The 15,206-nt window shown below is 35.8% G+C and overlaps 3 protein-coding genes across 4 annotated transcripts; 1 reads left to right on the top strand and 2 right to left on the bottom strand.

The window, feature by feature from the left end:
• Window positions 1-2,236: 2,236 nt before the first annotated feature.
• On the top strand, window positions 2,237-4,514 carry LOC133676770 (uncharacterized). Its single transcript, XM_062098506.1, has 3 exons — window positions 2,237-2,914; window positions 3,306-3,865; window positions 3,998-4,514. The coding sequence occupies exons 1-3, from the start codon at window positions 2,707-2,709 to the stop codon at window positions 4,172-4,174; spliced, it is 945 nt and encodes a 314-aa protein (XP_061954490.1). The 5' UTR covers window positions 2,237-2,706; the 3' UTR covers window positions 4,175-4,514.
• LOC133676771 (cell division control protein 2 homolog C) lies at window positions 3,168-8,441 on the bottom strand. 2 transcript variants are annotated; one of them, XM_062098508.1, is made up of 5 exons: window positions 7,734-8,441; window positions 7,582-7,651; window positions 6,608-6,746; window positions 5,146-5,247; window positions 3,168-4,286 (listed from the first exon to the last, which is right to left on the bottom strand). In XM_062098508.1, the coding sequence occupies exons 1-4, from the start codon at window positions 8,356-8,358 to the stop codon at window positions 5,155-5,157; spliced, it is 927 nt and encodes a 308-aa protein (XP_061954492.1). In that variant the 5' UTR covers window positions 8,359-8,441; the 3' UTR covers window positions 3,168-4,286; window positions 5,146-5,154. The 2 variants fall into 2 exon arrangements, with proteins under 2 accessions (XP_061954492.1, XP_061954491.1); XM_062098507.1 differs by lacking the exon at window positions 3,168-4,286 and having other exon boundaries at window positions 5,000-5,247; window positions 7,734-8,440.
• Window positions 8,442-9,489: 1,048 nt separating this feature from the next.
• Window positions 9,490-14,247, bottom strand: LOC133677292 (2,3-bisphosphoglycerate-independent phosphoglycerate mutase). Its single transcript, XM_062099230.1, has 10 exons — window positions 14,071-14,247; window positions 13,782-13,966; window positions 13,561-13,688; window positions 13,242-13,392; window positions 12,925-13,128; window positions 11,771-12,195; window positions 11,034-11,226; window positions 10,851-10,946; window positions 10,043-10,198; window positions 9,490-9,907 (listed from the first exon to the last, which is right to left on the bottom strand). The coding sequence occupies exons 2-10, from the start codon at window positions 13,944-13,946 to the stop codon at window positions 9,743-9,745; spliced, it is 1,683 nt and encodes a 560-aa protein (XP_061955214.1). The 5' UTR covers window positions 13,947-13,966; window positions 14,071-14,247; the 3' UTR covers window positions 9,490-9,742.
• Between the last annotated feature and the right edge of the window lie 959 nt (window positions 14,248-15,206).

The raw sequence follows: 15,206 nt of genomic DNA, 5'->3' as shown, positions 1-15,206 counted from the left end.
GATCGTCACCTACGTGTTGACACATCATTTGTTGGAGCATAACGCATCAGATGTCATGATAATCTTTCATTTATACATATATCTACTACATATGTGGCGGTTGACCAATTTTTTTTACATAAATAAATAATGTTTAAAAAAATAATCAGTTATTGATTTAATTAATAATTTAAATAATAAAATATAAAAATAATAAAAAATATAAAAGAACCCGACCTATCTCTTCTAAATTATTAAACAATTCACGTCTAAATGACTAAAACTAAAATAAAAAAAACAACAAAAAAAAACCTCGGTTAAACCGAGTTAAATCACTAACTTCATAATTATGAACATAAAAATAAGATGATCTTGTAGAAAAAAAAGCAAGAAAAAAAATTTTTAAGATCAATTCTTAGTAAATCAAATGAGAACATAATAACTCGATATAAAATAAAATAAAAAGAGAAAAATTGAAACTCAATTTTAAAATTGAAGGATTGAAACTAAAAATAGAGATAATTTAAAAAAAGGTTGAAATACTCATCCAAGCCCAATTGGGTGAAGATCAAATATCTTTGACCTAGTCTTGATATTAGGATAATCACGTTCGAAAGGTAATTGAATAAAATCATGAAACTTAATTATCGAAGAAACTAATATTTAAAAAGAAAATAAGAAATTTTATTAAAAAAAGCAATGGAAAGGCAAATAGTAAAAATAACAATGCAAAACTCTAAAATTAGATGATAAAAAAAAACATTAGCTTAAAAAAAGAAGTAAACCTTAGTGAATTCCTAAACTTGGTCTAATATCTAAAACTCACAACGTGTGAAATTCTAGATTTAATTTAGGTTTAATTAAGAAGCTAAATTCACAACTACTTTAATTTTAAAAGATGAAATTATGAAAAAAATATCAATTTAAAAAACTTGTCAAAGCAATTAAGATAGAAATAAAAAAATAGGTATCAAATTTGATTGAAAAAAAAATCAAAGAGATTGAAATTATATATAAACAAGTTAAAAATTAATCTCAATTAAAAGAATGAGGATTAAATTTAAAAGATTAAAAAATAGAAGGGGTGAGATTGAAAATCATAAGTAATTTTATAGATTATTAAAAATAAAAAAGTAATAATCAAAAGGATATGAACTAAATGCGAAGGAAAAAAAAATTAAAAGGGCTAGCACATGATTAGAGGATGAGAGAAAAAAGAAGAAGAGGAAGAAGAAAATGGTTGCGGCAAAACCAAAGGTGCATTAGGAGCATGCACTACCTCATTGTGTAGGGGGCATTGAGACCTTTTAAACATTGCAATGAAAAATGATATTTGATGACTGGACAACCATGCATTGCTACTCGATAGGTGTGGGGGCCTTCCATTATGTACGCACCATTATTTTTATAATAATATTTATAATGTGATCAAATACAATAATGATCCTAGGTAACCTTCACATCATCACTAAAACCAATATATATATATAAAAAAACTCACGTAATAGAGTTATGTTGATTTTGTGTCTAGGAGCAATAAAATAATTTTACTATTTTGAAAAAATTAAAAAAACTATAACACCCTTGTTTGATTGAAAAACATTAATTTGTTTTTATTTCAGTGTTAAATTAGTAATTTCATTGTTTTAAAAAAAACAAAAGTGCTAACCTAACCTTGCACAAATTATTAAAAACAATTATATCATGGTAAAAAAACCACCATATCCTTGTCCCTAATGCGTAATTTAATGTTTTTTTTTGAGCAAATAATTTTGTGAAATCACTATTCCAATTAATAGACATTTATAACCAGGAGTATATCGAGACATCCTTCTCTTTTGGTGTTTTTGTTAATGTACAAGCTCACAAATTCATAAACCATGGCATTTATTTAGAATTTATTTTGCTGCTAAAAAACCATCTTTATGAATGCTTTTAAAAGTAGAAGTGGCTCTGGCAACGCGGTACCATCCGCGTTCCCAAGAAAATCAAGAACAACATGCTTTGTTGTTTCTGATTTTTTGAGAAAACGGGTTATATCACGTTTCATTCGAAACAAAAAAAGTCTTAGCCATTTTTTTAACTGGTGCTGCATGGGTATAAATAATAGTGGATACCCACGATGTCCAAAAATTAGGGAATTAATTAACTATTTGTTTTTTGTTTTTTTAAAAGAAGAAGAAGACAGGGCTGTATGATCATGCCTTGCATGATTATTATGAGTAGTAGCAGTAGCTGTTAATTAGAAGAAGAAGAAGAAAGCTGCCTTATCTAATGAGTGGATTGCATTTGGGTTTGGCAGCAGGCAGAGAGACAGGCAGAAGGTGGCTTCTCAAGGAAGAGAGCAAAATGGATGGAGGCAGTCCGCAGCTGGCATGGATGTCGGGAGAAGCTGATTCTTCACCCTAAATATATCTTCAACTCTTGCGCTTCTTTCGCCAACTCCCTCTCCCTCTCCCTCTCTCTTTCTCTCTCTATATCATCCAACAGGTCATCTTTCTCTTTTCATGTACTTTTTAACTTAATCAAGAATGAAGGGATACTTGTTTGCGTCCTCATTTCATTGCCTTGCCTAGACATTGTACATTTATTTATCTATTTATTTTATCTTAGTATTAGTTAGGAGGCCAAACTGATTACAAAGAGAAAAGAGAGAGAGAGAGAGAGAGAGAGAGAGAGAGAGAGAGAGAGAGAGAGAGAGAGAGATCAAATCTACGTTGGAGCAGAATGTTGGTAGATAAAAGGAGGAAGAAGGGAAGGGTTGGGATGGAGGGATTGGAAGGGCTGATACAGAGGTTGCTGGAAGGAAGGAATAATAGAGGGAAACGCATCCAGCTGACTGAACCTGAAATCCACCAACTCTGTGTCACCGCCAAGCAAGTCTTTCTTGCTCAACCTGTTCTTCTTGCATTAGAAGCTCCCATCAACATCTGTGGTACATCTTTCTCTTCCTTCCTTCATCCACCCCCTTTCCCATCTTGTTCTTCTGCCTGTTCAATCGGAATTCCACAATCAATTGCCTTTTTTCTGTTTTACGCAATCTATATATCAATTTGTTTGCCTTTTTGTTTGATCTTGTTCCATCTTTATGTTGGCCATTGACTATAATAAGCATTCTATCTTCGTCTGCAATTCTCATCTTCCATTTACAATGTTAGATAGATGTTAGAGTTATCTCATAGAACTGATTAATAAGGCAACATTTTGCGAATTGGCCCCCGCAAAAATGACACCCTTTTGGACTCGCATATCTCTGCAGAAGAATTACATGCCGATCCTGTTTAACACTTGATACATATTGCTGTTAGTATTCTGGTTGTTTGCAGGTGATATACACGGCCAATATCCAGATCTCTTGCGATTGTTTGAGTATGGCGGGTTTCCACCAGATTCCAATTATCTATTCCTTGGAGACTACGTAGATAGAGGAAAACAAAGTATAGAGACAATATGCCTTCTCCTTGCTTACAAGATCAAGTTCCCTGACAATTTTTTCCTTCTTCGAGGGAACCATGAATGTGCTTCTATCAACAGAATATATGGATTCTATGATGAGTGCAAGCGTCGTTTCAGTGTCCGTCTATGGAAAACTTTCACGGACTGCTTCAATTGTTTACCGGTGGCTGCAGTGGTCGATGACAAAATCCTATGCATGCATGGTGGACTCTCACCGGAAATGGATAGCTTGGATCAGATCAGAGCTATAGAGAGGCCAGCAGACGTGCCAGACCAGGGCCTCTTGTGTGACCTCCTTTGGTCTGATCCTGATAGAGACACCAAGGGTTGGGGTGATAATGATAGGGGTGTCTCCTATACCTTCGGAGCTGATAGGGTCACCGAGTTCTTAAAGAAACATGATCTCGATCTCGTATGCCGAGCTCACCAGGTATTCCTTGATTGCTCTCCCCCTTTCTTCAGATCAAGTCCATTACCTTCCAATTCCTGCCCTAATACTTGTACCAGGAATAATAATGTGATAAATAACCCAAGGTGTTCTTCGATGGGAAATGATTGACAGGTAGTCGAGGATGGCTATGAATTCTTCGCAGACAGACAGCTGGTCACCATATTCTCAGCACCGAACTACTGTGGAGAGTTCAACAATGCAGGTGCCCTTATGTGTGTTGATGCTAGTTTGCTCTGCTCATTTCAGATTCTCAAGCCATGGAGGGGGAGAGAAGGGCATCCTGAATAGTTCGCAAGTGAAGGGAGAAAAACGTTGGATGCCCAGCAAAGGAAAGACGTCTACCATCCACTACAAACAATATTCTATCTAGTACTCTGCTGCTTCTTCTCATGTACAAATTCTGCTTCAAAAAAAGAAAAGAAAAAAAGAGGGAGATGCTTGCCCACATTTTGCATTGCAATACTAGCTGCGATATAAACAAAACATGAAAGCGTATGCATGCAGCAACAAGTGTAACTAAATCTAGCAAACTTCACTCCTCAGGAAACCTCTAGTCTAGTTACTGCTGTATTCACAACCAACCAAAGACTTTCTTGCAAGGCATTATAAGCTTCTCTGAAAACCTTAATCCATGCAAAACAATGCTGTGTGAACACACTAAATTAGCTTCTAAAAGTAATGTTCAGTGACATGTTTTATTTCACTGCAACAGATATATTTACTCAAACCTTTCCTTTGCAAGTTCTTGGAAGACATAGTGATCAGAACTTAGTAATGCATTTACATGCAGTCAAGATATGACAGAGGCAACACAAAGTTGAGTGCATGAGCAATCTAAATGTCCATCACACTTCATTTTACTAACGAAAGTCAACAATATAGAAGACCTTACAACACCTGGACCCATTCCTTCAACAATGAACATTTAAATATCATGTAAAACATGGAGAGAGGCATGAACAGTGAACAACTGAATCGCCATTCACAAATACATGCGATATTTTACACTTGATCAGCAGTTATCCAGAGATTAATTTCATTCTTAAAAAAATAATAGATGAAATCTTGCAAATTTGGCGCGCAAAGATTAATTGTACGCATAAATTGCAAAAATAAAAATAAAAATAAAAATATATCATATAAGTTGTGACAAAGTTCAAAAGTTACATCACCAAGACGATGAACCAAACATCTTTTACATAAAGGCATCTAATCCTAGAAAATGCATGATGGAAGCAAAAAGTAAAATCTCCCAAAACCTTGTAGCTTCAGAACTGCGACTTGTCAAGGCTGTCGAAATAGGGATGATCCATAGCTGCTTTGGCCGAGATTCTTTCAGCTGGATCGTACTTGAGCATCTTCTGCATTATCCAACACAACATGATATTAGTATCCCAATATAGAGGTGATATTGGCAAACGAAGAAGAGCCAAAGTGATGGATCAGTAGCCAGCTTGGAAACCGTAGTTGCAGGACTAAACCTATTTGGTAAAGAAATTTATTAGAGTATCTTAGAAACGTAGAACTTGCATATTCCTACTCACATCACTTGTAAAATTTGATTTCATGTTCTCATCCACATTATTGTCATAATCCGGCTCTACTTGTTACTTTTGAGCAAAAAAGTGATTAAAGAACATACATAAATCCTGACAATATTCCAAAACAGTACGATCTGCGTTGTCATTTGTCAGTGTGAGCATATCAGTAATACGACAAAATCAACCATTTGTGAAAAAATATTTAAATCAGCGTAAACCTCACCAGCCTATAGTATTTCTTGGCCAAATTTCAGTCGTGTCACCTATATTGTAAACCATGTACTTTGATAATCATCAAACATCAAGCTGACTTGATTCATACCCTATATTCTAAAAATTAGTTCAAGATAACACGAGAATGTATATACATTAGCAACAATATTATATACATTCTCATTCCAACCGATGTGGGACAAGCATATACATTATATACCTTGGCTTGAAAAGGATAAGAACTTCTTTGCTGATGGATTGCCAAGGTTGTATATAATGTTGGTACTAATGTATACATTATATACACTATTACATTATATGTTAACGTGTCTGTTTATTCCACATCAGTTAGAATGAGAACACTCCCCTTAGACTAGACTATAAATAGGATACCCCTCTTGTAAACAAATCATACCATTCAATACAATTCTCCTTGTATTGTCTCACTCCCTCTCTTAAATTCAACTTGGTATCAGAACTTCTATTCTAAGAGTTGAGCATGCTCTGTGATCCATTATTAATAGACCTTTCACATCAGAAATACTTCTTATATAGTCTTGGTATATCAAGAGTCAAGAATGAGAATGTATATATATATATATTAGCAACAATATTATATACATTCTAATATGGGACAAACATGTACATTAAAATATATGTTTGTCCCACATTGGTTAAAATAAGAAACCTTGCCTTTAGGCTAGACTTTAAATAAGATACCGTTGTAAGCCAATAAGGTTGGTTTCTCATTCTAACCGATATGGGACAAACTTACTCTTGGGCTGGAGAAGTACATCTATGGGAGAGCAACAACAATTCCAGCGCAGAAGCTAGGCAAGTGCCACATTCACATTCAATTCAAGCCAACATGACAATCCAGCTATTGAGGTGCACTTTGCCACCCATAAAACAAGAAGCCAGCAATTGGAAAAAAGCATGCACTTATAGCAGCAGCAGCAGTAGTTACCGATAAGAGGTCCACCCCTTGAGGTCCAAGAGATGGAACAGCTTGTGCAAGGTTTTGAGGCTCCCATTTGGGATAGACATGCCAGTCTCTAAGAGAAGTAACTCCTGGCCACTGCTCTTCAGTTGGTGTTCCTAACAACCTTGGAATTAATCGGTAGACATTAGCTTACGTAATTTATAAAAGTAAATGCATGGTAAAGTGCAAAAGCCATTCTTTTCATAGTTATTAAATCCGGACCGACAGGTCGACTCGGGGGCTGGATCGGTCCGGGTTTGTTAAAAAACAGGCCGGTGCAATAATCCGGCCAAACCCAGTTGACCAGGCGGGTCAACCCATGACCCGGGCAAGACCCGATGTTTTTTTTCCCCATCAAATGTAGGATTTAAAACTCATTAGTATATATACTTTATGTTTTTAAGAAAAAAAAGTTATCGTTTTCTGAGATAAAAAACCTTTTGGTTTAAATACTTCAACTTAAAAGGATAACATAGTATTTTTTTAATGTGAGATTTAAAACCCATTAGTATATATACTCTATGCTCCTAAGAAAAAAAAATAATCTTTTTTTAATGTTGGATTTGAAACCTATTAATATATATACTTTATGTTCATAAGAAAAAAAAACTATGTTTTTTCATGTAAAATTTAAAATTCATTAAAATATATACTCTATATTTCCAAGAAAAAAATTATTTTTTAATGTGGGATAATTTTTTTTAAAATATTCTTTAAAATTTTATTATTTATAATATGTATAGTCTATATTTACATAAATTTTTTCTTAATTTCTGAATATAAAATATTATAACTTTAATTTTTTTAAAAATTTTTCAAGTTGATCCGAGTTAACATATAAAATCCGAAATCCAATCTCTTAATTGAATCAATTTAAAACCAGGTTTAATAACTATGATTTTTTTTTATCTATAAAGCGCAAAATTAAATTAAATTAGATGAATACGAGAGAAGCATACCTGAAAATATGAAGCAACTGTTGAAGCTCGGAGTCTCCAGGAAACAGAGCTTGCCTTCTCGACATTTCAGCTGCAATCAATGCAATAAGAAACGAGATTTTCATCGAGCACCAACAAATCAAAATCAAATTGATCACATTAAATTATATTACCAAAAATGCAACCGACAGACCACATATCGATAGCGATGGAATAATGAGTGGAACCAAGCAACACCTCAGGAGCCCTATACCAAAGAGTGACAATCTCATGGGTATAACTCTTAAGAGGCACAGTAAAGGCACGACCCAATCCCAAATCAGCAATCTTAAGAATCCCTCTCTCCTGATCAAGAAGAAGGTTCTGAGGCTTGAGATCGCGGTGAAGCACACCGTGGCTGTGACAGTGAGCAACTCCCTTGCAGAGCTGGAAGAGGAAGCTCTGGATGAGGGAAGGGGAGAGAGGTCTAGGGTTGGGACCTTTGCGGTGAGAATCGATGAATTTCTTGAGATCCGTATCGAGAAACTCGAAAACCAAGTAGAGATTGGATTTGGAGTCGTCGTAGGAGTTGTTGGCGTCAATGTGTTCGACTGAGAGGAGGCGGACGACGTAGAGAGATTGAGAGAGCATCTGAAGAAGAGAAACTTCGCGGAGAGCGGTAGGGGGAACGCCTTCCTCATCCATTTGAAGCCGAGTTTTTTTGAGAGCAACGAGCTGACCTGTTAGTTTGTCTTTGGCTTTATAGACTTTGCCGTAGGTGCCTTCCCCGACCTTCTCCAGTTTCTCATACTTTTCCATCTTTCGTAATCTGGATTGTGTTGGATTGGTGATGGTGATGGTGATGGTGATGGTGATGGGGGAGGGAGGAGGAACCCTATGTTATTATATATATATATATATATATATATATATATATGTTATTATATATATGTTATTATATATATATATATATATATACACACATATACAATTGGACAGGAGGAGGAGGAGGAGGACATCCTCGCTGGAGTAATAAAGGTTATTTCCCTCGGTTTGCAGGGAGAAGCGTGGCTGCTTTATTTTGAAATTCAAATAAGGAAGGGAAGGAGGGAGGGAGGGTTGCGTCGGGTCCAATCCAACGGATAGGGTAGGAGCGTGCGGTCGTCTATCCCCTCCGGTTGAGTAACGTTGAGGTCAAAATATTTTATTTTATTTTGATTTTCCAACAACTTTATTTATATATTCATCACCATGGTTGGCTAGTGATCCAAGAATAAAATAAAATAAAATAAATGCAAGACCCCTTAACTAATTGATTATGGAGTTCCAAGTCGGGACCCATTCGGTGGATGTATTATATTTAAAAGTGTTTATTTAAAGAAAATATAAATTCATATTTTTTTCAGTATTTTTAATGATTTTAATATAATAATTTAAAAATAAAAAGAAATCTAATATTGGAGATTTTAATATATATATATATATATATATATTAAAAAAACACTTTTAAACTTACTATAGGAGAGTGTTTGGAAATACATGTCATCTCTTGTTTTTTAAAATTTTAATTTTTTTTAGAATTAAAAGTTTTTATATATATTTTGGACTGTTTTGATATACTAATCTAAAATATAATTTTAAAAAAATAAAAAAATATAACATTTTTAATACATTTTAAAATAAAAAACATTTTAAAAAATAACTTCATCTAACGCTAGACTCGTCTACACTTTCTAACAGCCTCTCAAATGATTCAAGGTCACCCACTGGCTGCAACAATTAAAGCCTTGTTTGCCTAGACGATAATGCCGCGATCATTTTTATGCTTTCAATATTAATGCATTCAAGAGATCTTAAGACAGAGACTGTATTGCTAATAAATCTTCGTGGCATTCATTCCAAAACAGACAGTGCTCCTTCGCAGCTTATAGGCAACTGGATGTCATGATATCATCACAAACAAGAGCACAATCACTAATAAGACCGCCATTTGAAATACAATTCTGTCATCCACCGAGGGGGCAGAAATTACAATGTTCTCTCTCAAGTCTCAACTGGGAAATGGAAAGCCCACCAGGCAGAATCAAAATTACAACTTATTTTACCGGATAATACATAGTTCTCAACAGGCTTCTGCAATTATAGTTGCTTAAAATCAAAATTTATGGGATTCCTGATGTGTTTTAATTATGCTTCCCTTCTCCTAGTTATCGACAACTTCAATCAGAGTGGGCTCGTAGTCGCTAGGAGCCTCAAATCCATGCAGATTCATCACGGTTGCAGCTACATTGGCAAGTCCACCAGTGGGAACATCATTGCGGAACCTGGCACCAGGGGCCAGTCCAGGCCCTCCGATTGCGATAGGCACCTACACAGGAAGGGGGCATATTTAATCGGTTGACTCTATATCAACTCAAGCAAACGGAGAACAATAACCAATGAAACCACCATGCTATTAAATCCAATCCTTCAATGGGAATATTAGACACTATTTGTTACTTACTGGTTGAAGAGTGTGGGAAGTGAGTATCTGAAGGCTGCCATTCTTATCTAAAAGAGGTTTGCCAGACTTATCCCTCTTGACCATGTCTTCAGCATTACCATGATCAGCAGTAATTACAAAGATTCCACCAACTTGCTCTATTGCATCAATGATCATCTGTGGTAAAGCATATCTCCAGTCAACAACAAGGTAACAAAATGCCAGGACAAAGAAAATACAGCATGCCAGGAATGAGGAAGGGACAAACAGTCAAACAGAAATTATACAACTCGCTCATTGAAAATGCACAGTTACTAATTTCATGTTCACATCTCTATCTAGGCGTTGTTCATAAACCTTTTTACTAATTTTTTCCCCTCCATCAGCCCCTAGTTAACGCTTATTTGTCCAAAGTTGGGGGCAGCTTTGATATTCACATAAATTGCACTGGAGGACAACTTTTTTACCTTCACTATCAAGTCTAAAATGAAAAAAATGGCAGCAACACGGTTACTATTAACCACTTTCCAAGTACACTAATGCTTTGCTACGTGGGCTGGCTCTTGTAATTCATTTAATTGTGTTAGCTTTATTCTGAAGAGAAATAAATTCCCTGGTGGTATTTCCTGAGAACTACTAATTCATTGTCGCTGTCCAAATGATGAGCGAATGAAATTAATAAGAATAAAAGCATCCACACAGATGGATGACACCATACCAGATGGACCAGCACACAAGTTAGCCTGAAATAATGGTAGCATAGACCATACAACAATCAAGTTCAAAGAAAAAGAAAAGAAAAAAAGATCTAACAGCAAGGAAGTTGTACCTTGACAGCATCATCAGCAACCTTGCATGCCACGACTGTGGCCTCAATGTCTCCTGTATGTCCCACCATGTCACCATTTGGTAGATTGACACGAACCTAAACAATCATGTGAAACAACATATCAGTCACCAGTTCAACAAGAAATGAGAGTTCATTCATCACATTATACAAGGCATTAATTACCTGGTCAAATTTGCCACTAAGGATGGCATCCCTTGCCTTCTCAGCAATCTCTATTGCCTTCATCTTAGGTTGGACATTGAAGGTAATTCCAACATCACTTGGAATTTCCACATATTCCTCCATTTCTTGATTAAAATAACCAGAACGATTTCCATTCCAGAAGAAAGTGACATGGCCAAATTTGACAGTCTCACTGTTGTACAAAAACCCGAACATATGTAAGAAAATAGCTAGGACTTAAAACTTTCCAGAAGATGGCAAAGAGGAGAAATAGATTTATGCTCAACATACTTGAACAGACAATTTATAAAACTAGTTGAAGTAGCAAAAGTGTCAAATTTTCCATCACAGATAATTAGCCACCTAAGGAATCTGTTATACCTTATACCTTCATAAATACGCAACTTTCCTATGCCAAAGTTAGATAAGCCACAAGGCTGGACCAGGGAATCAAAGAGTCGTGAGATGGAATAATTGCATTATCCAAACAAACATTACTTGAAAGAAACCAGCATATGATTAAGATGCAGGCCTACAGTAAAGCCCCCTAATGACTCGTGTTTAATCATTCTACCAAAATATGGTTACGAAATGAGTTTGCTTGTTGATTTATAATCAAGTTATTTGCAAACCAAAGCAGCTAAAATAGCTGAGGATGCACACACATATAGAAACAAGAAAGGAATTTAAACAGTTTGATGAAGGCAAAGACCATTCTATCAATGGTTCTAGCTCACCTGCAAGCAAAGGTGCGAATGCCATTGTGCACCAAGTATTCACCAGATGTCCTATCTATCTCAGGAGGAGAAACAAGGTAGTGGCTTGGAAGCTTCAACTCGCCATCATATTGAAGCATTCCAGCATAATGGATTTTAGGAACTCGAACCCGATCAAATTTGTCAAAATCCTCGTATTCAAGCGCCTTAGCAAGCATAGTCATGCGATCTGCTCGGAAGTTGAATGTGACAACAGCATCACCATCCTTGATTGGTCCCACAGGATTTCCACTCTCATCAACAATGACAAAAGGAGGTAAGTACTGGTCATTTGCCTTGGGTTCTTCCCTCAGTTTCTTGACAGCTTCTACTGCATTTCTAAACTTGTATGGGGCTTCACCAAGAACTTGGGCATCCCATCCTCGTTTCACCACATCCCAATCATTCTGCAGAAGATTTACAGAAAATGTTCAGACATGCACGAAGAAATGATGCTAAATCTATAACTGTAAAGAGACACACAGACTGATATCTATAACATCATTTAAAGAAAAGATCATTTTTGAAAAACATGCAAATTACTTCCCAACTTCTAAAGGAAAGACATCCATTTAGACTTCATCTTATCATCATCAGAAACAAAGCCTTAGTTTCAAACTATTTAGCTTAGACTATACTTTTACACCATTCAACAAGACCATAAACTAAATCCTCCTTGATAAAAAAAGATAGCTTAAATCATTTGATGGTTGATGCCTCTTCCATCCACGTAAATTTTTAGTCTCCCCCTTCCTCTTTTACCCTCACCTTATTAAAAGAAAGTCTTAATTTGCATCATATTGGTTTGCAGGAACATCATTAATATACGAACTACATGCCACTAGTTACCACCCATAAAGACCAGATTGGATAAGAGTGATCCATTCCTCCCCAAAATCTCAGTTTGACTAGATCCTTTTTTCCTCTGTCCACGTTGCCCCTCATTTGGAGGGAAATAGAGGTTTCTAAGCCCCTAATGGTGTGAAGATATCATGTAAGTGTTGAGTTTCTATAGAAATTAAGTAACAAAATATAGAGCGGGAAAACAAACACAGATTCATACAAGAATAGACCATAAAATGAGAAGCATCACAGGCATTCTTCTCCTCAAGAAAGAACAGAATTTACAAGCATACCTCATAACGATCCATTGTAACATACATGCGACCACCACCAGATGCAATTTGTGCATCAATACCTTTCTCACGTAAATTTGACAGGTCCTTCTCAAGAGTCTCCACAAAGCCAATGCTTGACCCATCTAAAACATCACGGCCATCAGTGAGAATGTGAACACGGATTCTTTTTGCACCATTTTCAACAGCACCTTTTAGCAACAACTGCAGAAAGAAAAAAAGAAGAAGAAGGAGAAAAAGCGTTAGGAAAAATACTAATATGATTTCGAGAGAACAAGCCAAGCAAGATAAGGAAAGAGATCAACAACAAAACTCACCTGCAACTGATCAAGCCTTGAGTGAACACCACCATCACTCAATAACCCAATGAGATGCAAGGTGCCGTTGTCAAAACATTCCTTAATATACTTAAATCCCTCTCCGTCGTAGATTTTTCCCGAGGCAAGAGCAAGATCAACAAGCTTGGCTCTACATTCACAAGTAAATAAATAAATAAAAAGATTGTTTTTTATCCGTGAGCTCGCAAGAGAATGAAGCAACTACGTAAGACACCATTGGGGGAGACAAGTATCCGCATAGGAAGATTGAAAAAAAATAGAAGATAAGTGAAGTGAAGAGATTAGTTAAGTCAGATACCCTTGGGCAAAAATGCGACCAGCACCAAGAGCGTTGTGACCAACTTCACTGTTGCCCATGTCATCCTCACTTGGAAGCCCAACAGCAGTACCATGGGCCTTAATCAATCTCCATTTCTCAGGGGCAGTCTATCCAATTCCAAACAACAATCATTGATCATTGAAATTGATGGATGCAGTTATTAGGAATAATTGATAGAAAAGGAAGGAGAAGAAAGGTACAGTTTTGAAGGAATCCATGGTAGGAGTGTGGGCGACGTGGATGCAGTTATACTGATCAGGTTTAGCCTCACCCCAACCATCCAAAACCACCATAGCAATAGTCTTCCCCTTCGGAAGCTTAGGATGATCCGCCAATTTCCATGCGTTCTGTCCTGGGCTCCCCATTTCTTATTTCTAACTTCTTTCTGATTCAATAAAAGAAACCAATTAATTAACGAATAGAAGAAGAACCACAGCGATTATGCTAGGCTATGGCTATGGCTATGGTGAATGGAGGAAGATAACTGACAATCGAAACAATCTCGGAGGAGAAGACTCCCAGGCTCTCCTTTTCTTCTCTCTTTATTCAAACCGAACTTGGATCTGATACTCAGAAACCACGTCTCTGGCCGTTTGATTTATAAAAATACTTGTGCTCCTCCTTACTAAATTGGTTTTTTATTATTGATTCAGACGCCGTTTAAACCGCTGCTTTTGCAGCAAAGCCACTTAAATTTAAAAAATAATTACTACCATAATACCAGCCAGCTACACACGTAGCACCTCGCCATTGGTCTCCTCTCCTTTCCCGTGATTTTTTTCCATACAAAATTACCAAAATAGTAGAGAAGGGTTGAGCAGGTTAGTTTTAGTATCTTATTCTTAGGACGGGTTGTAACTTAGTCCTTTTTATTTGATATCATATAAATTAGTCCCTTGATTCTGAGAGAAAAATTGTTCGCTCATCAATTAAAGAGCCGGCCCAATAAAATTTATGGTGAAGGAGATAATTTATGTATTTTCAAATACGAAGAGCTATGCTATACTCACATTGAAATCTGAGGGACTGAAGAAGAATTTACTCAAGAGCAGTAACCGATCGCTCTCGACTCCCCCTCGTGCATCATGCGGGCACGCGATTCTTCTCGAAGGTTTTTTTTTTTTTTCTAATTTAATTTAACCATTTCGAATATCCCTTGTGGCTCCTTTTATTATACAACTACTACCGCCGTCCAATGCATGCCCCAGCCCTTACCTTAATTATTTTATTTATTTTCAATTCTAAGTGTCTTTCAAAGCACATGTTTTTTTTTAAGTATTTCTTTTAATTTAAAATATATTAAAATAATATTTTTATACAATATATTTTAAAAACAGAATGTAATTTTTTAAAAAAGTTTTATAGATTTTTATTGAAGGTTTTAATAATATCTTTGAAAGAGTTTTTTACTTTTAAATTGATTGAAATAATTAAAAAATTAATTTTAAAAAAATTAAAAAATTTTAAATTTTTTTCAAAAATAATTTTAAAAGTAAAAAACAACGGGCTCTTAACCTGTTGGCACCATGTGTTTGTTTAAAAAGTAAGAAATGAACTTTTACAAACAAGTCAAACACAGTAAATCTTGTACGAAAAGAAAAGAAAAAAGCAGAAGGTGGATCATC

The sequence above is a fragment of the Populus nigra genome, chromosome 17 (genome assembly GCF_951802175.1).
Source record: "Populus nigra chromosome 17, ddPopNigr1.1, whole genome shotgun sequence".
Lineage (NCBI taxonomy): Eukaryota > Viridiplantae > Streptophyta > Magnoliopsida > Malpighiales > Salicaceae > Populus > Populus nigra.
This window is presented reverse-complemented; position numbering and strand designations above follow the sequence as displayed.